The sequence below is a fragment of the Pelodiscus sinensis genome, chromosome 2 (genome assembly GCF_049634645.1).
Source record: "Pelodiscus sinensis isolate JC-2024 chromosome 2, ASM4963464v1, whole genome shotgun sequence".
Lineage (NCBI taxonomy): Eukaryota > Metazoa > Chordata > Testudines > Trionychidae > Pelodiscus > Pelodiscus sinensis.
Window position 1 is genome coordinate 99,617,791 of NC_134712.1, and position 24,579 is coordinate 99,642,369.

General features: G+C 39.3%; 1 protein-coding gene across 4 annotated transcripts in view; it reads left to right on the top strand.

The window, feature by feature from the left end:
* Positions 1-10,608, top strand: part of SALL3 (spalt like transcription factor 3) — a 28,932-nt gene extending 18,324 nt beyond the window's left edge. For 2 of the 4 annotated variants that reach the window (XM_075921100.1, XM_075921099.1), the window contains exons 2-4: positions 1-845; positions 1,062-1,402; positions 2,776-5,790. The exon at positions 1-845 is cut by the window's left edge. In XM_075921100.1, the coding sequence (XP_075777215.1) occupies positions 1-845; positions 1,062-1,402; positions 2,776-3,207 (1,618 nt within the window). In that variant the 3' untranslated portion in view covers positions 3,208-5,790. Of the gene's footprint in view, positions 846-1,061; positions 1,403-2,775; positions 5,791-7,243 lie in introns of those variants that run through there. The other 2 variants (XM_075921101.1, XM_075921102.1) reach the window with 2 other exon arrangements.
* The last annotated feature ends 13,971 nt before the right edge of the window (positions 10,609-24,579 follow it).

Sequence of the window (24,579 nt, forward strand, 5' to 3'; positions counted from 1 at the left end):
CAGAACACATACAGGAGAAAGACCATTTAAATGCAAAATTTGTGGACGTGCCTTTACTACAAAAGGCAATCTAAAAACACATTTTGGAGTTCATCGAGCGAAGCCACCACTAAGAGTACAACATTCATGTCCCATTTGTCAGAAGAAATTTACAAATGCTGTTGTTCTTCAGCAACATATTCGCATGCATATGGGTGGACAGATTCCAAACACACCGTTACCAGAGGGCTTCCAAGATGCAATGGACTCAGAGCTTTCCTACGATGAAAAGAATATTGAAACACTGAGCAACTACGATGATGACATTGATGAAAATTCTATGGAAGAGGACCCAGAATTAAAGGACACAGCAAGTGACTCCTCCAAACCACTTCTATCTTACTCTGGGTCATGTCCTGCTTCACCACCCTCTGTAATTTCCAGTATTGCTGCTCTGGAGAATCAGATGAAAATGATTGATTCTGTCATGAACTGTCAGCAGCTGACCAGTTTAAAATCCATAGAAAATGGATCAGGTGAAAGTGACCATTTGAGTAATGATTCCTCATCTGCTGTTGGTGATCTCGAAAGCCAGAGTGCAGGCAGCCCTGCAATGTCAGAATCTTCTTCCTCCATGCAAGCGTTGTCTCCTGTGAACAGCAATAGTGAAAGTTTTAGATCAAAGTCCCCAGGTCTTAGCAACCAGGGAGAACTACAGGACATACAATTAAAGACAGAAAAGCCTGATAGCCCATCACCTGCTACTGAAAATGGAGGTGCTTTAGATCTGACATCCACCAACCCGGGAAGACCAGTCATCAAAGAGGAGGCTCCTTTTAGCCTGCTGTTCCTGAACAGAGAACGTGGTAAGTTTAAAAGTACTGTTTGTAATATCTGTGGCAAGCCTTTTGCTTGTAAGAGTGCATTGGAAATTCACTACCGCAGCCATACTAAAGAACGTCCATTTGTTTGTACAGTCTGCAATCGTGGGTGTTCCACTATGGGTAATTTAAAACAGCACTTACTGACGCACAAATTAAAAGAGCTGCCTTCTCAGTTATTTGAACCCAACTTTACTCTAGGTCCCAGCCAAAGTACTCCTAGCCTGGTCACCAGCACTGCGCCTACCATGATCAAAATGGAAGTGAATGGCCACAGCAAGCCGATCTCACTGGGTGAGGTTCCCTCGCTTCCAGCTGGAATCCAGGTTCCTGCTGCACCACAGACAGTGATGAGCCCAGGCATTACTCCTATGCTGGCACCTCCGCCACGTCGGACTCCCAAGCAACACAACTGTCAATCGTGTGGGAAGACCTTCTCCTCAGCAAGTGCACTACAGATACATGAACGCACCCATACTGGTGAAAAGCCATTTGGTTGCACAATCTGTGGTAGAGCTTTTACCACAAAAGGGAATCTTAAGGTAAGAAGAAAACGCTCAAATCTCAAACAAAACTGTAAAGAACGTGGGGTCTAATAATGTATTACATCTGAATTTAGCAAGCTCTTATTTTGTTGTAGTCATCAGGGACAGGAAGAAAGAGAAGATAAAGAAAACATGTATTATATGGTGCCTTTTCATGCTCTCAACATGTTTAAAGAACCAGGACTCAATCCTGCCCTCTGACTTGTGGGTGTACATTGCTGTGTACTTTAAAATCAGTTCCAAGAGCTTGCGTATACATATGTGACCAGACACGTGCTGGGGCACACCTGAGACTCATAGAAAGCATCTGTTTTACCTTTGTGCCATACAGTGGAACAGTGTTGTGAAATAAGCTTGATATATAAAAAAGTGCAAAGAAATAAAGCACAAATCACTGCAAAGAGGCAGGAATGACACAGAATCCTGTGACAGTCATTGAGCAATTTTAATGTGTATTCTGCGTATTGTGTATGTGGTTGCTGAGGAGGATGGCAGGCAGCGATTGCTCCTAAACCCTTTCTAATTGGAAGCCCTCCCCATATATGAAAGTAATTAAAAATATGTTACAGGCATCTTTTTAGCTGTTAAGATCCAACTCTGTTACCTTCTCTTCTCTTGCTGTCATGTGGTAAGATTATAAGCAATGCTCCTCCAGTGTCCCACACCTTACTGGAATACCTCTGTTACAAAGTCTAGCTTCCAATCTGCATGTAGGGCATATGTTGCCATCCAGATTGATAAACTAGTACTCAGTGACTTAAAATGAGGTATCACGGGAGCACCATCTCTCATCTTCACATGTCAAGTAAGCATCAGGAGGTTAGAGACAGTGGGGCCATGCTTTAGAAAGTGTCCCAAAAATATTTTTAACTTATATAATGTTTGAAGAAAGAGAATAAGAACAAGTGAAGTAGCGTCTGGAGAAATATTGAGAGAGAAAGACAGGACGACGCGAAAAGTCAAGAGCAGAGGAAATAAGGGGGCTTAAGACTTCCTAATATCCTTGTAGGCCTAGTAATTCTCAAGATGGTCTTGTGTTTTTACACTTGAGAACTTCCAGTTGGTATTTGAAATTGTCTAACCTGAAGGATTCGTATTCTTTGTGGTGTAACATTAAATTTATTTTCTGCGAAAAGTAATATATGTTGATGGTTTACATTCATTTTTTTAAAAGTTGTAATATGGATTACAATTCTCATCATCCTTAAAAAAATACCACTTGGCAAAATAATAATAACCTAATTAAATGTGAACTTAAGGGTGGGTTTTTTTCCCCTCTTTGTTTTGATTGTTATACGGAATATTCAGACTACCTAGCTTACTGGAATTGGCTAATTTGTAGATGTTTCCCATTTCTATTTTTTGTACAGGTTCACATGGGAACTCATATGTGGAATAATGCCCCTGCAAGACGTGGTCGTCGACTGTCCGTGGAAAATCCAATGGCTTTGTTAGGTGGAGACGCTCTGAAGTTTTCTGAAATGTTCCAAAAGGATTTGGCAGCACGGGCAATGAATGTTGACCCAAATTTTTGGAACCAGTATGCTGCAGCTATCACTAATGGACTTGCTATGAAGAACAATGAAATTTCTGTCATACAGAACGGAGGCATTCCCCAGCTCCCAGTAAGTTTAGGTGGAAGTGCCATTCCATCTTTAAGTAACATTACCAGTGGCATGGACAAAGCTCGCACAGGCAGCAGCCCTCCCATTGTTGGTTTGGACAAAGCAAGTTCTGAAACTGGAGCCAGTCGTCCATTTACAAGATTTATTGAGGATAACAAAGAGATTGGCATAAATTAAAAGTATTCAGTATAAATAACTGTTGGACCACTGCTCAACACGACATTTGTTCTATTTCATGTACAGTTTTTGAAGTCAAGATGAGTTTCCTGACCTAAATACATAGGCTTTCTTTAAAATTTTACCCATAGCAGAAATACGTAACTTTGTGGCTGCTGAAAAGTTGTCTTGCAAGATCTGCATGGTACTACTTTCAACAGTGAGTTTGACTGTTATTGAGAACTTTAAAACCTTTTTAATTTAAGTTAACAAAAACAAAAAAAATCATTGGATAACTGCATTAGGGACAGAAAGAGGCTAGACCACGTCCACTTTGCTTCTTAAAAAATTAATATCAACTGAGAAAAGGGGGCTTCACTATGGCATTCCTGTCAAACTTATTTGCTGGTTTTGTTCCAATTAGTTAGAAACTTGAACTATGTTTTTAGGAATAATCTTAAATAAGTGATTAGTACCCCAATGCTGTGTGTATTATTACAGTATCCTTGTCTGTAGTATTTATAAAGTTAAAGATTATGCGGGTAACAGACAATATACTTGGCCCAACCTTAAATGAAGCTTTTGTACTGCAAAATACATCTGGCTATGTGATTTTTTTTTTTTTTTAACGCAAATTTTCTTTGACTATAAATAAGTGGTTTATTTTAATGCAGGCAAAATTGTGAAGTTTTATGGGAAAGATAGCATGCTTTTCATGTGCAAGTACCCGTCAGTAACAAACTTTTTTTTTAATTTAAATATTTGTAGCTGCTATGTGGACAGTTGTTCTATTAAATGAAAAATGTAGTGTGGATTTTAACTCAATGATGGGAAAACAAGTTACAGACAAACCTTATCACCATAAATTATTCACAACATTATAAACAGTTGTGAGTAAATATTTCATGTTATCAAAGCTGTACAATAAAAAGGTAATGTTTGTATAATGTGGTTGCAAACTCTTAATTTATACTATTGCACTTTCAGTATTTTGTATTAGGGAGGTTTGTCTATAATTTGAAACTGAACAAAGATGTAAACTATTTTATAAATAGTGCTTTGACTTAAGGAAAATGGGGAAAAACTGTTTCAGTTTCTTGTTTTGTCATAGGGTCAAAAAATGTGAGAGACCTATGTTAATTAAACAGAAAAGCCACTGAGAACTGTCAGATCCTTAAGTAAAATGGGGCTCCCATTTCCTAAATTGAAATGACTCATTCAGCATTTCTAGAAAGCCTGTTTAAAAATGTGACCATCCCCAGCAGAATTTTGATAAATTCTTCTTATGAGTGTGATATCAGTGCAAGCCTAGGATAAACTAAAGAGAACATTGTGTAGGTTTGATTTTACTGTAATCTGTTCTGTCTCTCTTACACACCCACAAGCAAGACGTTGACTGCCTAATAGCACTGGTATTGTGCACTGCATAACTGGGAACAAAATATAAAGTGTTTGGCTGTATGATCAGTCACAACTTAAAAATATCCTGAACTGATTTCCAACTCTTGCTGATTATCTTCTCAGATTACCACAAAGCACAATGTACTCTGATTATTCTAATATTTTATGTTTATTACATTGTTTAAATTACAATAAAGGGAACAGTTCCATTCTGAAGCTGGGAGGCTGGGGCTTAATCAAAACTTGAACAGTAAATGTTTTGTGTACTACCTCATTTTTGTGCATTACAAGTATGGTGGAGTCTGACACTATGAACTTCTGTCCAGCAAAATTGTTCAAGGGACATTATGGGTAGCTGGGTAACAGCACAAGGAGTTTTATGCCCCTGAAGAAAGAATCAGACAGTAAGGTCTTCTCAGTTTGAGACAAAAAAAACCAGGACAATCTCTTTCTTATACAACAAAAACCATTACTGTAAGAGGATGGACTATTTCTGCCATCGTGTAATTGAATGAAAAGTGTTTTGAAGACTTATTAGCTGTTTGTTTCTGTTGGAAATGAACAATGAACTATACAGCTCTGTTTTCTACAGCGATTATTTATATATATAGATATAGATATATCTATATATATATATATATATAATTAATTATAGAGATAGATAGATAGATAGACAGATATACAAAACTTCCCTATAATGTAACATCTTTGACCATAGTATGTTGGTTATTTGGGGGGGTGTTTCAAAGCATTGAAAAAAAGAAAACTGAGGTGGCTTAATGTTGCTGTATTTCAGCAATTGAATGTTTTTATTTATCTGTGTCATTTTTGTGTGATCTTTTTTGTTAGTATTTGGTACCATGTAGTATTATCTCTTCTCCCTAAAGAAAGTGTATAACTTAAAAAAGAGATGTAAAGTGTTGTAAATAAGATGGTTGATGATGGTACAGTAAGACTGACCCCATTTTGTATTCAGGGTTAGGTCATTCCTCTCTGCATGGTGAAGAGAGACACTATTTTTATACTGCGATACCATGTAGGGCTAGGAGCCTCCCTGAACCAGCTGGGAATTGTTACCTAGATCCAATATTTTTTATTATTAAATCTTGTTGGCTTGACACATCTACTGATTGAAATGGATGTCTTAGTCTAGGTTACTATTTTTGTCATATGGAATTGAATAAAATGCAGGATGTAATATTATTTCTGAATTGCGTTCCTTGATTTTTCAAATGCCAGGGTCAGATACGAGATGAAGGTTATTCACAGCAGATTGATGTTAATGACTTTTAATTGGTGCATGTGCAAGTCAGAATAAGGATGACACCTTTATATTCAAACATTATTGAATGTTTCTTAATGATCATTAGGTGCAGAAATATTAAAGCCATGGCTAACAGTAAAAAATGCAGACTGCTAAAAGCATTTTATTGCTGGAACAGGGAAAGAAGAGCTGTTTTGGAGAGGGAAATGCTGCTGTGTCAAAATGACTGCACTCAAAACACTTATCAATTGCTAGCTACATTTTAAATAAAGTTCTATATAGATCATTTGAATAAGCTACCTGTTACTAAATTTGCATCACAAGATTTGGGAATAAATGTATTAGCAGTATTTGAAATAATAAATATGTTGCTTCATCTATGTCACAGCCCTCCAGTTGGTGCTGAATGTTGCACATTTTTACGACTCTGGTTTCACAAAGCATTTAAGTACAGAAAGTATCCATTGACTTCAGTAAGACTGCACCCATTCTTAAAATTAAGCACATACATAAATATATTGCTGAATCAGTGACTAAGACTCCACAGTTGACTAACCTTAAAACTGTTAAAATTTGTTAGTGATGATTGTCCACTGCATTTTTAAAAAGTGCACTAGTCAGCAACTTCCAAAATTTTTGTTCTAAAGATCCTCTATTTAATAGGACCTATACAAATAAGGTGTGCGCTCCCTCTGGTGATTACCAACAGCTGTAAACTCTCAAAATTATGACCTGTGCTGTCAATGGATGATGTGCAAACAAGGCAGAAAACTAAAAGAGCTATGTTAACTATAGTTCCATTCAACAAATAAGGGAAGATGTTTTCCAAATAAAAAAGGATAAAATCAGGAGACTAAGCATTTTCATTTTTAAACACAGAAAGACATATTTTAAGAAGGCATTAAACAATGAATAATAAAAATATATATACTCAGATATAGTTGATGCTGTCTTTCTTCTTGGCTGCTGTGCAATATATATTTTAAAATAGGACCATATAGAAATGGCACAGAGAGAACAAAGGTTGCCTGTGGATTTTTGTATTGGAAAAACACGGCAAAAGTATAACAAGAATACCAGTGAGCCTTTAAAAACAATCATTTGCACTTTTTATCCTACATTATAAAAACCATTAGCACTTCCAACAAATCAAATGACATTTTAAATTACTTTTACATGTATTTTTAAGCATCTCTTTTGTATATATTATCTCTCTTTAAGCTTAAATATAAAAGATACTCCCCTACCTTATTTGTGCTTCCTTGGCAAAGATTTTTTTCTTCTAAAGCTACAGAAGCCATTTTGGTTGCCTTATATATGTTTCTGTGCATGTACACAGTCATCTGGAGGATATTGTGGTTTTATTTTTTTCCTCTTTCTCTAATTCTGCAGAAGTCAAAAGAGTTGCCTGCTATTTACATCTGTGTGTAACACTAACATAGTGAATGGCAAAGTCATCAGTGATAAAATCAGGTATGTGCATAGCTCTAGGAGTACATTAAACAAACTTGTCATTCAGGGTTTTTCCTTTATGTGAAGGTGTGGCATTTTAGTTATTTGCAGAGGTAGAGCAGTTGAAGACATTGAAATAGGCATGAGGCCTCATTCTTAATCCACTTAAACCAGTTTTGCACCAATGTATCCCCACTGATTTCAGTGGAGTGACTCCTGACTTACATTGGTGTCTGAAAGAACAGAATTAGGCCCTTTTGTTTTATTTTAGATCTCATCAAAATGACAGCTACATATATCTTTATATATAGAAAATTTCTGGGCAACAAATTGGTGAATTTACAAAAGAGGAAAAAATTGTTTTAGTGAATCCTACCAGATTATATCAATTTAAAAGAAGTATAATTCTGGACATAAACAAGAATGGTTGTGACCTTAAATCAATATATTAACAAAATTTGAACATGATTATGATCCCATAAGTATTTGATGCTTTTTCACTCAATTGAGGAGAGAATTGCTAGATTTTGAAAATAAGACCATGAAAATGAAAGTGTTGCAACTATTACATTGGAACACAGCACATTTTGTGAAAACTTGCTATAATGTTACTATATGGGGTAGGGATGTAAGTAACTAGTTGACTACCTGATTAGCATAGGCTTATTGGGTACTTGAGTTGACTAATCACTCCCCACTCCCACCGCCTCTGTATCAGAGGCAGCAAGGTGGGGGTGGAGAAGGAGACGGTGCTAGGGGGGAGTTGGCTTAAAAGCCAGTTCCCCCCAGCACCAGCTCTGTGAGGGGAGGGGTGACAGGAGAGGGAGAGGTGGCACAGTGAGGCAGTGCAGAGGGGAACCTCAGGCAAGCAGGGACCACTTGAGTCCCCACTTGCCTTGGGTTCTCTACTTCACCTCTGTCTCTTAAATGTGGTAAGAGCCACAGGTGGCTCTTACTAAATTTAAATGGCAGAGGCACACTCAGGATAGTGAGCAACCCACCCTACTCCTTATCTAATCAAGTAGTCAATGGAAACTCCATTCAGTACTCGATTAGCTCATTAATTGAAATTTGACATCCCTAAAACAGAATGATCTAGCCAATAGCCAGATACTGTCCCTTCTCAAACACCAAGGCGGTGTCTAGACTGGCCAGTTTTTTTGGAAAATCAGCCGCTTTTCCGGAAAAACTTGCCAGCTGTCTACACTGGCCACTTGAATTTCCGCAAAAGCACCGACTTCCTACTGTCTGAAATCAGTGCTTCTTGCGGAAATACTATTCTGCTCCCATTCAGGCAAAAGTCCCTTTTGCGCAAAGCTTTTGCGCAAAAGGGCCAGTGTAGACAGCTGAGACTTGTTTTCCGCAAAAAAGCCCCAATCGCGAAAATGGCGATCGGGGCTTTTTTGTGGAAAAGCGCGTCTAGATTGGCACGGACGCTTTTCCGCAAAAAGTGCTTTTGCGGAAAAGCGTCTGTGCCAATCTAGATGCTCTGTTCCAAAAATGCTTTTAACGGAAAACGTTTCCGTTAAAAGCATTTCCAGAAAATCATGTCAATCTAGACACAACCCAAAGGTGTCAGTAGTCTTATGAAAAGAAGAAGCATATTGCAGGACTGATGTACAGTATCCTTCCTTCCTTGCATGGGGGCAATTCAGGTAGTCAGAAGTTTCCTGAGTTCTACTCCTAGGCTACGTCTACACTGGCCACAATTTCCGGAAAAGGGATGCAAATCAGGTAAGTCAGGATAGGGAAATCCGCAGGGGATTTAAATATCCCCCGCGGATTTAAATAAACATGTCCGCCGCTTTTTTTCCGGCTTGGGGAAAAGCCGGAAAAAAAGCATCTAGACTGGCGCGATCCTCCGGAATAAAGCCCTTTTCCGGAGGATCTCTTATTCCTACTTCCCTATCCTGACTTACCTGATTTGCATCCCTTTTCCGGAAATTGTGGCCAGTGTAGACGTAGTCCTAGTTAGGAGTTGCTAGGAGTCCCTACTCCGGCATATCGTATAGAGCTTTGGGCAAGTCATTTAGGATCTAACTCTGTAAGCAATTCAATACTCTTAGCTTCAATGGGGAATGATGGTCTTACTTCCTTTTTCCTGGTGTACACTACAGGATAAGTTTGAATTAAGATACGCATCTTCAGCTATGTTAATTGCGTAGCTTAAGTCAAAGTATCTTAACTCGAATTTTTGGCACAGTCCACACTTCAGGAAGTTGAAGGGAGCACACTCTCCCTTCAACTTCCTTTACACCTCAGAGAAGCAGGACTAGGAGCACCCTCTCAGTTTGAATTAGTGTGTCTTCACTAGACCTGCTAATTCAAACCCCAGAAGATCAACTGCAGCTGCTTCAATTTTATCTGTAGTGTAGATGTGACCTTGGAGAGGCAGCCAGTAGTGGAATGAATTTCCCCATCTGTAAAATGAGGATAATAATACTTGTATACCTACCTCACAGGGGTGTTGTGAGGATTAGGTTGTCTGTACAGTGTCATGAAGATGAAAAATGTGAAATATTATTGATGATTTTAGAGAGCTTATTATTTATTTTCATTCTGATAAGGCCTAAAGGTTCCAAGCAGAATTATGCTAAATGGTGTTGTATGTGCATATAGTTAGAATGAATTATATCCAATGCCATTTTTCCACAGATGCACTCAGTCATTAAGTATCTATTTCATAATTCTAGTGGATTTCACTCAATGATTTAATTTTCCTAAACTCATTATCAATTTTAGACTATGGCAGAGCTTTATCTGGCATTTCAATTTATTTTGAGCTTACTTTGATTATCGCTTTTTTAAAAAAAAAACAAAACAAATTTTTTTATGGATATTCAAAAATCAAGTTATCAGTGATACTCTACTGTACTTTTGCTATTAAGTGTATGTGTCAGTGTGTATGTAATATAGATACACACACAATATATATACAATCCACATGAACACATAAATGCATATGCACATGGGGGTTTTTTAAGTTTCTTGAGTTGCTTAGAATTAATTCCAAAATATGTGAATACATTTGTTCAAATCTCACCTGTTACAGATGCAACTAAAAGTATTACTAGTCCATGTCAATCTTCAGTAAAGGAAGACAAACTAGGAATCGTGACAAGAGCTAAGACATATTGTTACAAAACAATTACATTTATGTTTGCTGGTGTTCCTAAATCACAAATGTTAAAAGCTTTTACTGAGTCATAAAGGTCATAACCTAAGTTATGTTGGAACTGATTCTTATATCAGATGAGTCACTCATTATGCACAAAAGAAATGTTAAAATAAATATTTAATTATAATCATTCCAAATGTAATTGCTTGCGATCATGTGGACGTAATGCAGAAAACAATGTGCTTCCCAAATTGGCATGATATATTTAATAATTTTGTAGTAGATAAGACAGTTGCAAGTTAATGACTTTATTCAGATATGGTGCTGTCACTCACACTATCCCCTGACTCTGTTAGACCAGTTCCATTTATTTTTATTTTCATGTCCTTCTCTGACTAATTTTTTGTCCTTTTTGAGAAAACCTTCTAGGACTATATTCTACCATCTTTACTCATGTTGAGTATTGTCTTACTTTTTGTCCCATGGGACTAGTCAGGGAATAAGATACTACTCAGTGTGAGAAAAGATTGCAAAATCTGGTCTCTAGGATCTAGCAACCGACTTTCCTTGATGCCAACTTTGCTCTTTTGAAAATACTGATATTTTCCCTTGTTTGTTTCTTGTAGAGTACAAGCCAACATGTCTCTGTTTTGCTTATTACCTTGTTTGAGGAACAGCATTGCTGATTATGTCAGTAGAGCTGTTAACTGACACTTGTTCTGTAACAATAATGCTTTTCATCTGGTTTCCATAAATACACTCATAAATTAGTGGATGTAGCTTCTGTATAGGCTAAATGAGTAACTGAACACCTGTGCTAGTATGTGCGTGCTGTTACCTTTTTTGCACATATAAGGAGGACTGCATGAAAATGAATATATCCACAAAGAAATTTGGGTGCATTTTCAGTTGGTTTCCATAAATATATCCATATGTCTTACATAAACAATGATTTTGTTTAAAAAAAAAATTCTCAGTGAGAATCGTGGGCTATTATAGTTATCTAGAATGGGGAGAACATGATCTTACAGATTATAGCAATTCTAAAGTAAAACAGATTTTAGGTCTAAATTTTCACCTAACCCTTGTCTATTAAATAAGGTTGATACTCATGTCTAGATTTAACAGCTAGACCTTCTTTTTTATTTAGTCATTCATTCATCTACAGTCCAGTTCTACCACCCTTTTGCCAAATAGTATTTTATTCTGCAAGCAGATTATTAAAATCAATTGTACTTCTTTTAAACATGATTAAAGGGTGGCATACTTGGGCCATCACTGAGTTCAAAATATTATAGACACCCTTCAAAATGTTTCTAAATCTTCAAACAATTTTCTGTACATTTTGTGCCTTTGAGGCTTCTAGTTACATCTGTCACAACATTCTACAGCAGACTTTACATTTGGATTTGGATATCCTTATTCACTGTGGGAAACAAAATACTACAAAACACACAAATAGCCATGTTAGTCTGTAACTTAAAAAAAAATCCTTAAAAATAATGAGTGGTCCTGTAGCACCTTAAAGACTAACAAAAAAATATAGACAGTAGCATGAGCTTACTCCATTCATCTGAAGTGGGGTGTACCCAGGAAAACTCATGATACTATCTATATTTTTGTTAGTCTCTAAAGTGCCAAATACCACTTTTTTTTTTTTAAGGTTTTTTTTTTAACACTATAAAATACAGTTAATCCAAATATAGCTCCATTGATTTCTCAGAATGAACCGTGCTACTCCCTGTGAGTAAGGCCAGTAGAATCTGGTTATGTGTATTTAAACTTGTGTGTGTATTACATGTTCTAGAGGGTTGTTTCAAAAGCAGCATTCCAGGGATGGATCGTGGGTAGCCTGCACATAACTGCAGTGGGCAGGGGAAGGAGTCTCTGTCCTGCCCTTCCCCTCCCCCCGCCAATGCACAAGTTGTTACAAGGAGGAGGGTGAACAATTATTTTCCTTAACCTCTGAGACTGGGACAAGAAGCAATGGGTATGAATTGCCACAAGGGAGGTTTAGGTTGGATATTAGGCAAAACTTCGTGTCAGGCTAGTTAAGCACCGGAATAATTGCTTAGGGAGATTGTGGAATCTCTGTCACTGGAGATTTTAAAAGCAAGTTAGACCACACCTGACAGGGATGGCATAGGTGGTGTTTCATCCTGCCATGAGTGCAGGGGATTACAGTTGATTATCTGTTGAGGTCCCTTCCAGTTCTAGTACAGGTTGGACCTCCGTCGTTCAGGACCTGACCCGTCCCGAATGAGGGGATTTGCTGGACCAGGGGAGGTCGCTCCGAACATGGCCCATGCTGTCCTGCCATTCCCGGCTATGGCTGCAGCCTCCCCCTGCTTCTGCCTGCCTGTCTGTGGCTGCCGCTGGGGTTGGAACTTCACAGCTGGGGATAGGGCTCCAGCCAGGTCCAGAGCTCCACAACCGGGGCTGAAGCTCTGCAGCCAGGGACAGAGCTCCATGGCCTGGGGCCAGAGCTACACAGGGGCCAGAGCTCCCTGCTGCGCTGCCCACCCCTCCATGCCCTGCCCTATGGTTCCCGGATGAGTCTCCATGCCCCCCTCATCTTCACTGCTGCTGCCCCATGGCCTGACTTGGCTCTGTGGTCCAGGAACAGCCATGGTCTGACAGGAGAAGAGAGTCCTAGTTAAGGGAGGTACAACCTGTATTCTATGATTCTAAGTTTACACTTGAACCATCCAGGATTTCAAGCCCTGTACTCGGGGAAAACAGGAGATGCTACTAAGTGGCTCCCTAATGGAAGCAGCTTGTCCAAGCTTGCAAGTAGGAATAAGAGATCCTCCGGAAAAGGGCTTTATTCCGGAGGATCGCACCAGTCTAGATGCTCTTTTCCGGCTTTTCCCCAAGCTGGAAAAAAAGCGGCGGCCATGTTTATTTAAATCCCGTGGGGGATATTTAAATCCCCCGTGGATTTCCCTATTCTGACTTGCCTGCTTTGCATGCCTATTCCGTCTTATGTGGCCAGTCTAGACGTAGCCAATAAGAATACAAAGCACAAACATAGCTACTATCATGAAGTAATTTAAAGGCAATAGAAAATGTTATTGACATTTAGTTTAGAACACTAATAAAATATTTAAAAAACTATTTGACAGTAAATTATAATATAGGAGTAATTAACTCCTAATTTGCACGAGACTGTGCTAATAGCCTAACCTGACAATCTCACATGCATGTGTTTCCCACAGAAGTCAACAGTTTTTGTGAGGACAGACATAGGTGCCTATTTCTATGAAGGGGCCATGGCTTAAGATAAACCCTTCTCACGAGCATCTCCTATTGGCTTGTGTAGGTGGCTCTCCATCTATTTACTGGCTTTTGTGGATCACATTCTTAGGTACTTATCTCTCCCCATTCTCTGTATAGGGAGCTAAGGTGCCTAACGCAGGTTTTATGGATCTCAGTTTTGTTCCTGTGATATTCTAGGCACCTAAGTCTCAGTCTTGCAATACCTGAGTGATTCCCACCTTTAGGCATTTTTGGAAATGTTATCCATATTCAGTCCCATAAATAGCCCCACTCACAAGTATTGTTTGCAGGCTTTCATCCATATCATGAGGAATACTATTGGCACCCAAAAATACATGATACATTGTATAATACAATGTACACCCAAAAGCGTTTCCCTTTCTGATCTCCCTTCTTCCACCACCTGTGTTTCTTAGCATCCTGCCTATCAGTTGTGCCCTCTTTTACCACCAATTCCTATGTCTTTAATCTCTGTCTCATAGGTCTTCAAAATCCTCTTTATTTGTCCTGTTTATCTTATTGCCCACCTTTTCTCCTCACAATGTATGCAAGGAAATGAATGCCAATCACCCCTCAGAAGTGATCAAAGCAAAAGTGTTCATTGGTTAGATTAAGTCTAAAGATTAAGGTTTGAGTCTATATCTAGCCTATTGGGTGGCAAGTAGCTGCTTCCACCACTATAGGAGGAGCCCCGTGCCATAGTTAGGCCTTGTCTACATTAACCCTCCCTTCCATTGACCTAACCTATGCAACTTCAGCTGTGCAAATAGTGCAGCTGAAGTTGACGTACTTACCACAGTTTCTTTTGTGCAATAAGGTTGGTGAGGGCTGCTCTTCTGTTGATTCCAGCTACTGTTCTCATCCAGGTGGGGTACCGGAGTCAACAGAAGCGTGCTCAGAGATCTATTTATCACATCTAAGCAGACACACTAAATTAACCGCTGGGGGATTGATTGTTGCAGTGTCGCTCCACTGCAAAGTGAGGACAAGTCCTTAGGCTATAATGGTGTAACTAAGTTGTTCAGGAATGTGGATTTTTCACATGTAATTTTACTAGGGAGAGCCATGTTAATGGGAGAGCTAACTCTGTCAACATAACTATCACTTCTTGCAGAGGTAGATTAACTACAATGGGAGAAGCTCTCACTGGAGTAGGAACACCTTCCCTTAAGCACTATAGGAACACCGATGCACCAGTTAAGTGTAGACCTGCCCTTAGATTCCATCCTTGCTCCTTTCTCCCTCTGCTGGAAGGGGCAGGACCTCAGGTGCAAGGGGCAGGACTGGGGAGGAGAAGCAATCTATAGTCCTCCTTCAAAGGATGCTTCTTACTTCTCCCCCATGTTGCTTCAGCATTGGTGGCTGGAGCCTTTAGAGGTAGGGTCAAAGTTCACCCCTTCCATTCTATAATTAGTATTGGGCATATAGCACCAGCCCCTGGTTCCTTCTCTTGCTGCCTCCACCAAATCATGGTGCAGGGAACCCTAATCCATGTGTATATGCATGCACACACGTGCGCGCACACACACAGAAGAGATTATAGGGTCTTTTACCCCTTTGTTCCCTGAAGAGCTGAGTTAGGACAAATCAAAATCTGACCCAGAAAAAATATATATAGTGTGATGATAGTCATGATTACAGGTTATAATATCCCTATGAATCTAAACCAGCTAGGGAAAAAAACCTTGATGCATGTTTACAAAGCTTCACTGTGGCATTAGTCTACTGAGATGGGCATTCTAAGAACAAAGATGGGTGTTTGGTAAGCTCAGTGGCATGGTAATATCCGGAGTGTTTTTTCAATTCACAGCTGAGAATCTGGGAATAAACAGAAACATTTGTAGTGTAGACTTGTTCTCAAGTTAGGCTCAGGGAAAAAATGGAAACATGTCCACATTTCTGAATTTTAACCCCTGCCTCCAAAAATACAACAGATGTTTGCATCAGTTGACATTTAAATAATTCTTCCAGCCAGGAGGGAAGCTAAAAAATTGAAATGTAGACATACAGGGCCTGATTCTTGTCTCTCTTACCTCACCTTTATACTGGTGGAATTCTATGGACTTTCATGGTGTTACTCCTGATTTATACACGCAAGTGAGATCAGAATGACATCCACAGTGACTAATATACTCCCCGCCTCTCAGAGTGCAACCTTGTCTTTATAATTGCCTGTAAACCATTTTGAGCACTTGCTGAATTCTATAAGCAACTGTGATCTACTACTTACATTGTTATGTTCAAAAGGTCTGAACTCTTTCCATTTACAACCGTGTAATTCCCTTCAGCTAAGTGGAATTATAGTCTATTTACATTGATAGTATACACATTGATAATTCATCCTGGGGTTGGGTGGTTTTCTTTTTGTAAGACCCTGTGTTCTACTAATTCATCACAGTGTCGCATTCTCTATATGAATTCTTTCCTGGGAATGTCTTCCTGAGGCTGGCCCTTTATATTTTGCAAAACCAAACTTCTGCAGTTTTGCTATAAACATTTTGTACCTAGCTGCTATTGGTGCATCTCTGCTATTATAGCTGCTATCTATTTCATTTTTATTATGCTTCCTCTTAGTTTTTTCATTTTTTAAAATGAAAATAAAAATAAAATTAAATGTCATAGTCTCTCCTATCTAATTCACATAAACCTGAGAGGCGAATCATGCACAGTTGGTTCACTAATGGCTTGCTCCAGAAGATTCACTGAAGTCAGTGGAAAGACTCGTGTAGACTTCAGTCAGAATTTGATTGACCCTGAATCCAGTGGGCTCAATTAGATACATTATGTAGCAATGCAATAACAAAAGTCCTAAGAGGGAGCGAGAAATAGTCCCTTGCCAGTTGTCATTGTACATAGTGTTTGCAGGCAAATAAAATTTTATGCTGTGCCATATTTGGTATGTGCCTGCTGACAGTTGTGGCTAGTTATTCCCAAGTTTTAGACAATGTTGAAGTCACCTGCTGAGTTTTCACTTGAATGGGAGAAGTCTGCCAACTGGTAAGGCAATCTGCTCCATTTGAAATCTTCTTGAACAATTCAAGTCAACAGAATTTCAAAATCTAATTGTAATCCTCTTATTTTCTGTTTTTGCTTGAGATCCCATAATTTTATTGCCCAATCTGCTAACCTAAAACTTAGAATAGGCTTTTGGGCTCAGAAACACAAATTAAAAGGATATGTTCTAAAAATCCTAAAATGAGCACGATTTCACAGGCATGACTTCCAAATCACTAATTGTGTTCGATATTTAGTTTGCATTTTTCAGCTTTTGTAATTAAAGAGATGTGAGCATTTCATCTGATGTGTTGAATTCCATTAGCAGTATCTTTAAATGGTCTAGAGGTAATTCTAAAGCACTAATATGAGTACAACAGCCATCATGTTCTCTTTCATGATGAGGATATATTGCATAAATGTGTAGTAACCTTCTTTATGTATTTCCTTAGCCCAGAGAAATCACGTCTTCCCTATTTTGTAATAAGTGCTGGTTACTCTCAATTCTCATGAATACCACAATCTATTTCTGAGGTATCTACACTGTAAAATGTGAAAAAGTATATTTAAAGGAAAATCCAGTCCAACATTTGAATTGCCTGCCAAATTGTTACAATGGCCACTCAAATGAAAAAAAATAGCAACACAATAAAATAATACAGTACAACATTTAAAGGACTGTGATGCCATTTCCGGAGAGCCATTCACTTCTCCAGCCACAAATGGGTTTGTGGTGGCAGAAGGCTTCTGCTGATGGAGCATTAAAAATTCTACTTCTGTTTCCGAGGGGTGGCTATCAATTGAGTCATTAAGCCTTTGAGGATGAGGAACACTGATATAACCTTCTTAGCATTAATTTTATCTAGAAAATGCTCGAGTGAAGTTTCACTCATGATCTCCAGACGAGCTGGTGTTTTTTAAGCTTACTTGTGTCTCAAACTCAGCAAGTCACAGGAAAATTTGCTCACTGAGTAGGAGGCACAGTCTGAGTGTACGGCTGCTGAAATCCTGCTGAGGAAGCTGTTTCACTGAGATGCAATGCTTGGGCTAATGAGGTAGGAACCTGCTATCTGGGTTAGGACACACAAGCTATACTATGTGGTTACTGGACCGGAGAGCAGAGATTTGACAAAGAAGCCAAAACAAGACCTTGTTAAGGCTAGAGAACAGGGGAAAGGTGCTATACAGCCACACTGAGAACTCAGAGGCAGAGCTGAGGTGAGAATTTTATATTGCTGTATTACTGTTTTCAAAATGATAGTATAATAGAATGCCTGAGGCTCTTGTAAGAGATCATGCTATCTAGGAGTATGTTTTTTATCACTATATTTTGTTTCTGTGCGTCTGTATGCCACCAACAGCTAGTTGTCTTCCTTGGAATACCACTTTTGTGCACTGAGAATGTATGCTTTTCCATTTACAACTGGAGTTATTAGACTCAGTATATGTAATAATACAAACATGATGTCACAACCTTGCTTAATGCATCCCAAATATACTTGTGCATTCTGTAGTTCCAACGCTCTGCTGGTACCAAAAAGTGTTCACTTGAACAAAAATTGCCTAAAAGCAGATTATTTAAACCTCCTTGTCTTTGGCTCACTCACTGTCAAGCTTCCTCAAGGCAGGACCATGTGAAAGATACATTGCCACTGTCGGAAGACAGGAAACTGGGCTAGATGGACCTTTGGTCTGATCCAGTATGGCTGTTCCTATATTTTTATGTTATAAGGGACTTCGGCTCGCTCCGGAAATACATACATCTAATTATCATGTTGGGAGGGGAGTAAGAGTTCTTGTTTTTCAAATTTTTACAGCTGATGCCATGAACATCAGTGCTGCTGGGGGGGGAATGTCAAATGAGTGTTTCAGAGTTGAATTCACTATGAGATTGTATTTATTTGCTTGATTTTGGAAAATATTTGCTCATCTGCACTTAGTCTGAATTCATCTGACGTGCACAATCCACACGTACCTGTGCTTAGACTGCTTTTAATTTGTTTGAACCAAATTAAGTCTGGAGTGTTTGAAAAAGATGGGGGAGGGGAATCTTCAAGGGAGATTTTTCCTTCAACTGCTAATATCTTTAGAAAAATATCACACACCTAACATAAGTAATGCCTCGCACTCACTAAATCCTCGAGGGGCCAAATTTGTGAATGGTGTTTAAAACATGTTCATTACTTTACTTATGTAGATGTGCAGTCTGGACAGATTACAAGTGTGTGTGCCAATACCAAAAAAATTATGAGAGGATGTCTATTCAGCCACTTTATGCTTGCCTCAGTAATTTGAGGGAACGTCTGATGCCACTGCCTCTCGTGAACACCCCACAATTGATATTTCTATTCTGAATTTTTGTAAACCTATTCAATAAAGATTGAAAAACAAATGTTTCTTGTTGTCTTTTTAAATTCTCTGAACACAACAGACTACTCAGCAAACAAAAATATTTCTTCTGTTGGGGGGGAGGAGCCAGAGGACTTTGTGAGGGTAGAGAGGGAAGGGGCAAATGTGACAGAGAGAAGGGGTGATGACTGCAGAGGGTTGGGAAATGAGAACAGGCAAGCTTTGGATTGGTTGGGGTTGACAAAATCTGTATATCACTAATCCCCATAGGAAAGGAGAAGACTAGTGCAGGGATCAGTGGCTACATCCTGATCTCAGGCAGGTTAACATGGAGTTTTAAAAGGTGCATAGTGTGGTCGGTTGGACAGATAGTGAAAGTACCTTGACTGTTGAGGAAAACTAAATGGGTGTATTGCCAGGCTGCCAGTATGTGGATTCTGGGAGATTCCTGTGAAACCCAGAGGCACTGAGACCACTGATGAGGAAGAAAGAAGTCTGCTCTACAGCCTTTGCGGAGAAGCAGTTGGCTTTTAGCTCATGCAGTAGAGGCACATGGCTTTAGCCCCTAAGGTCACAGGGTCAATCCCACCAGCCAATAACCAGTGTCTGTTGGTTTTACACCTGGATCATAAGGATGCCGACATTTATACAAGAACAAGGAGTGCACCATGACATGGGAAGTGCTGACTATGCGCTAATTTAGTTTAGTTTGCAAGATGTGATATGCTCAACTGCTGAAATGAGTGCTAACATCTTCCAACAACATATCTTTTCCTGTTCAGAAAAATTAGTATTGGGTTTGTATCTAGCACTATTCCATACACCAGTGAGGAGGTTATAAAAATGATGTTTCAGTAAATGTATGAATAACAGAGTGAAGGTGTGTGTTAAAGAGGAATATTATGACATTGCTGAAAGAGTCGGCGTTAAGGTTGTAATGGCAGCCTTAACTATGCATTTCTGGTTTTCAGAAGTTTGCATTTTACTCAGCTCAACATTCTCTGGAGTGAGTGCATACCACCAAGCACCCTTAACTCTGCATTAATAAAGTTTTTGGCCATAGAATTCAGAGTAATTCCATTCATGCCATCAATCTTTGTCTTTTGAGTTACTGTAGGCTTACTCCTATGTAAATGATGCAGAATTTGGCACAATATTGATGACATAATAATAGCCTCTGCTTATATTGTGTAGTCTTTAAAATATCATAAGAAATAAGGCCCTAGCGATCTTGCAGTGAAACTTGCAAAGTCCCATTAGAACATCACAGGGGTGAAATAGTTCACAATAATGGATTCTATTGCATGACAGGGACCTAACTGAGTACAGGTTCAGTAACAAAAGTCAACTGAAAACAAGCATAAACTCATCACTATCATCCAGGGAGGATAAATAGCTGAATGTATGGAAGCAAAAGGTAATTGACTTTAATACAACAGGCAAGATGATTTTGTAATGTGCTACGGCCTCAGGGTTCATTACTATAATTTGGTAGATTAGTACATTTAATACCTGAAGTAAGAATCATAGATGGAGAAAAGGAGAAAGATAGATGGGAATAGAGACTCAGAAGAAAGTATGGAAGAGAAGAAACTGGATAGATATGTAAAGAGATGATGTAGTTATTCTTGAACAGATTATTATGGAAAAACTTAAAAAACAACAAATAGTCTTGCAGCACCTTAAAGATTAACAAACATGTAGATGGTATCATGAGCTTTTGTGGGCACAACCCACTTCTTCAGATGAATGGAGTTATTAAAAGTCCAGTTTCGAAATAAATAGGGAATGGGGAGAGAGAGAAAGGGAAAAAAGGGAAAGAAATAGTCAGTTAGAGTCTCCATGCTACATGAAGCTAATAGAGAAGCTGCAAATTATTCTTACATACCCATTTTTTTTAAATGTCATTAGGATGTGGAATGTAGAGGGTCATCCAGCCAATGTCTTTATTCATACCTTTGTGATAGGAATCAAACCTATACATGAAGATAAGTTCTAAGGCTTCCCTGTGTATTTGGATTATGGAATTGGTCTGAAACAGTACAGTGACTTTGAAATCCATTAATAAATGCTCGGGCGAGTTAAAATGTTCCTCAACAGGTTTCTATGTGTTACCTTTTTGGATATCTGATTTGTGGCCATTTCCTGTAGAGACAGTCTAGTTTGGCCAATATACAGACAGAGGGGTATTGCTGACATTTGAGGATATGCAGTTACATGAACCTCTGATGCAGAGGCTGATGTGGTTAGGTCCTGTGATGATATCAATTGTATAGATGTGTGGACAGAGTTGGCATTGGGATTGGTTGCAGGGGTGGGTTCCTGGATGATTATGATGGAGGCGTGCTGCATGATTACTGGAAATAATTTGTTTGAGGTTTGGGGATTGTCTGTAGGCGAGGATTGGCCTTTCCCCCAAGGCCTGTGAGAGTAAGGGGTCATTTTCCAGGATGAGTTGTAGATTGTTGATAATGCATTGTAGGGGTTTAAGTTGTGGTCAGTAGGTGATGACAAGTGGTGTTCTGTTATTTTCTTTTCTTAGCCTGTCTTGAAAAAGAGAATACCATGTCTGGGTACTCTTCTGGCTCTGTCGATCTGTTATCTCACTTCTCCGGGTGAGTATTTCCATTTAAGAATGCTCTGTATAGATCCTATAGGTATTTGTCTCTGTCTGTGGGATTGGAGCAAATCTGGCTGTATTTTAGGGATTGGCTTAAACAATAAATTGAGACGTGTCTGGGATGGAAGCTTGAGGTATGTCAGTAAGTGTAACAGTTGATAGGTTTCTGGTATAGGGTGGTGGAAATGTGTCCATCATGTAATTATACTGTAGTGTCAAGGAAGTGAAACTCTCTTGTGGACTGGTCCAGGTTGAGGTTGATGGTGAGGTGGGAGTTGTTGAAATCCCTGTGAAATTCTTCAAGGGTCTCTTTCTCGTGCGTCCATATGATGAAGAGGTCGTCAATTTAGTGTAAATTGAGTAAGGTTTCTAGGGGGCGAGAGCTGAGGAAACATTGTTCAAGGTTAGCCATAAAGATATTGGCATATTAAGGGGCCATGTGGTTGCCCATGGCTGTGCCACTGACTTGAAGATACAAATTGTCTCCAAATCGGAAATAGCTGTGGGTGAGGACCAAGTCGCAGGGCTCTGTAACCAGGTGTGCAGTGGTGTCATCAGGCATAATGTTCCTGACAGCCTGTAATCCATCTTCATGTGGAATGTTGGTGTAAAGAGCTTCTACGTCCATTGTGGCCAGGATAATGTTTTCAGGAAGATTGCTGATGTTCTGTAGTTTCCTCAGGAAGTTGGTGGTGTCTCAAAGATAGCAAGGAGTGCTGAGGAGAGAATCAATATAGCCAGATAATCCTGTTGCAAGTGTGCCAATGCTTGAGATGATGGGTCATCTGGGATTTCTAGATTTGTTTATCTTGGGTAGCAGATAGAAAACTTCTGGTTGGGGATTTGGGGGAGTGTTCATGTAGATATGGTCCTGAGTAGTATCAGGGACCTTCATGAGCAGTTGTTTTAGAGTTTTGGGGAGGGGGTTTGGTATTCTTTAGTGGGATCAGAGGAGAGAAGCCTGTAGAATCTGCTGTTGGTGAGTTGTCTGGTTGCCTCCTGTTCAGAATCTGTTCTGTTCATGATGAGTACCGCGCCCCCTTTGTCAGCCTCTTTGATTATGATGCTAGAATTGTTTTTGAGGCTGTGAATAGCATTGCGTTCTGCATGATTGAGGTTATATGTTACATGTTGTTTGCTGACAATGTCAGCCTGTGCACATTTGTGGAAGCAATCGATGTAGAAGTCAAGATTCTCATTATGACAATCAGTAGGCTGGGGCGGGACAGAAGTAGAGTCCTCGAGACAGGACAGATTCCTCCGCCAGGTTAAGAGTGTGGTTGGATAGGTTAACAATATTACTAGGTGAGTTGAAGGTACTGGGAATAATTATGGGTTACTAAATATCTTATAAAAGCACCCAGATTCTACACTATTTTAACTGGCTCAGAGAAGCAAAAGCTAATACAGACCTTGGAACATTTTTCATTCAGTTCATAGTATCTAGTGTGTGGCTACAGGTTTGGTTGTTATTTTGTGTGTGTGTATTTACACTTTTTTGTTTTAATTGCTCAGTCCTTATATATGTTAAATCAGCAATACTGTTCATTACATTTTCTCTGCAATTCCAACTCTGAAAGCTGTTTATAATTATAGAATTTGTTTTTGCACCTGTGCCTAATTTTAAAGCTATAATAGCTATATTTGCCTAAAGAGATCCAGGTCTGTAGCTGGTTGCTACTGTGCAAACATCCATTTACTCAGATGTAGTGCCTCACTGTACACATGTAAGGTGAAATCCACCCCAGAACAGAGGGGCTTCACAAGGCCTTAATTACCACTTATTCAGTAGGTACCAAGTCCTGGTCCCATTGAAGACAATGAGCATTTTGGCCTGAACACGTGGCTTAAGTATTAATAAGACCTTTGGGGAGCCCTGTGCACTGGGATTTTTACAGTCCACAGACAGCCACAGTAAATATTATCTCTCCATTCTACTTCACTACGATGATTTATGTATGGGGCAGGGCTAAAATTACGAGTCTAAGATTAGGTGCCCAAATCCATGTAAGGCACCTAAATAAGTGGTCTGGCTTTTTTTTAAAAAAGATCTGAGCATCAACTAGATTCCAACACACACCTTTGCTCTGTCATTCATACATTTGCTGAAACATTCATGTTTTTTCACCTCCCTTGATTATTTTTACAGCTCTTCTCTAGACTGGCATTCTGTGGTCCGACAACATCTGTGGTCCAGCATGATTTTAGATAGCCAGATGCCTTCTTATCTTGGGTGTAACCAAGTTTTCCAGTATTGCTTAAAGTTTGTTTGCAGCCACCAGTCCTGGCTCTCAGTGTTCTGTGCTGTTATTTAACTCTCATGTATCCCTAAGCCCTGGTCTACACTAGGGAGTTATTTCATAGAATCATAGAACACTAGAACTGGAAGAGACCTCGAGAGATCATTGAGTCCAGTCGTCTGCTGTCATGGAAGGACCCAGTACCTTATAGACTACCCCGATAGATGTCTATCTACCTGCTTTTAAATATCTCCAGAGATGGAGATTTCACAACCTCCCTAGGCAATTTATTCCAGTGTTTAACCACCCTGACAATTAGGAAGTTTTTCCTAATGTCCAACTGAAACCTCCCTTGCTGCAGTTTAAGCCCATTGCTTTTAGTCCTAGCATCAGAGGCCAAGGTGATGGGGTGCTATTTTGCCTACATCGTTGTCATCAGGGAAAGAAGAATCATATGTCTTGAAAAAAGTGCCATTCTAATCCTTTCCCAGCATACTCATCAGGATGACCACTTGTATCTTTCAGTTATATGAAGCTGTCTCTTCCTGCGAATAGCAGCACAGTTTTTGTTCTGCACACAAATTTCTACAGAATTGCATAGTTCATTTCTTATTTTGTGGAGAGAGTTACCAACATCAGGGCAAACTTGCCTTCCAGTGTTGTTCCTCCTAGTACT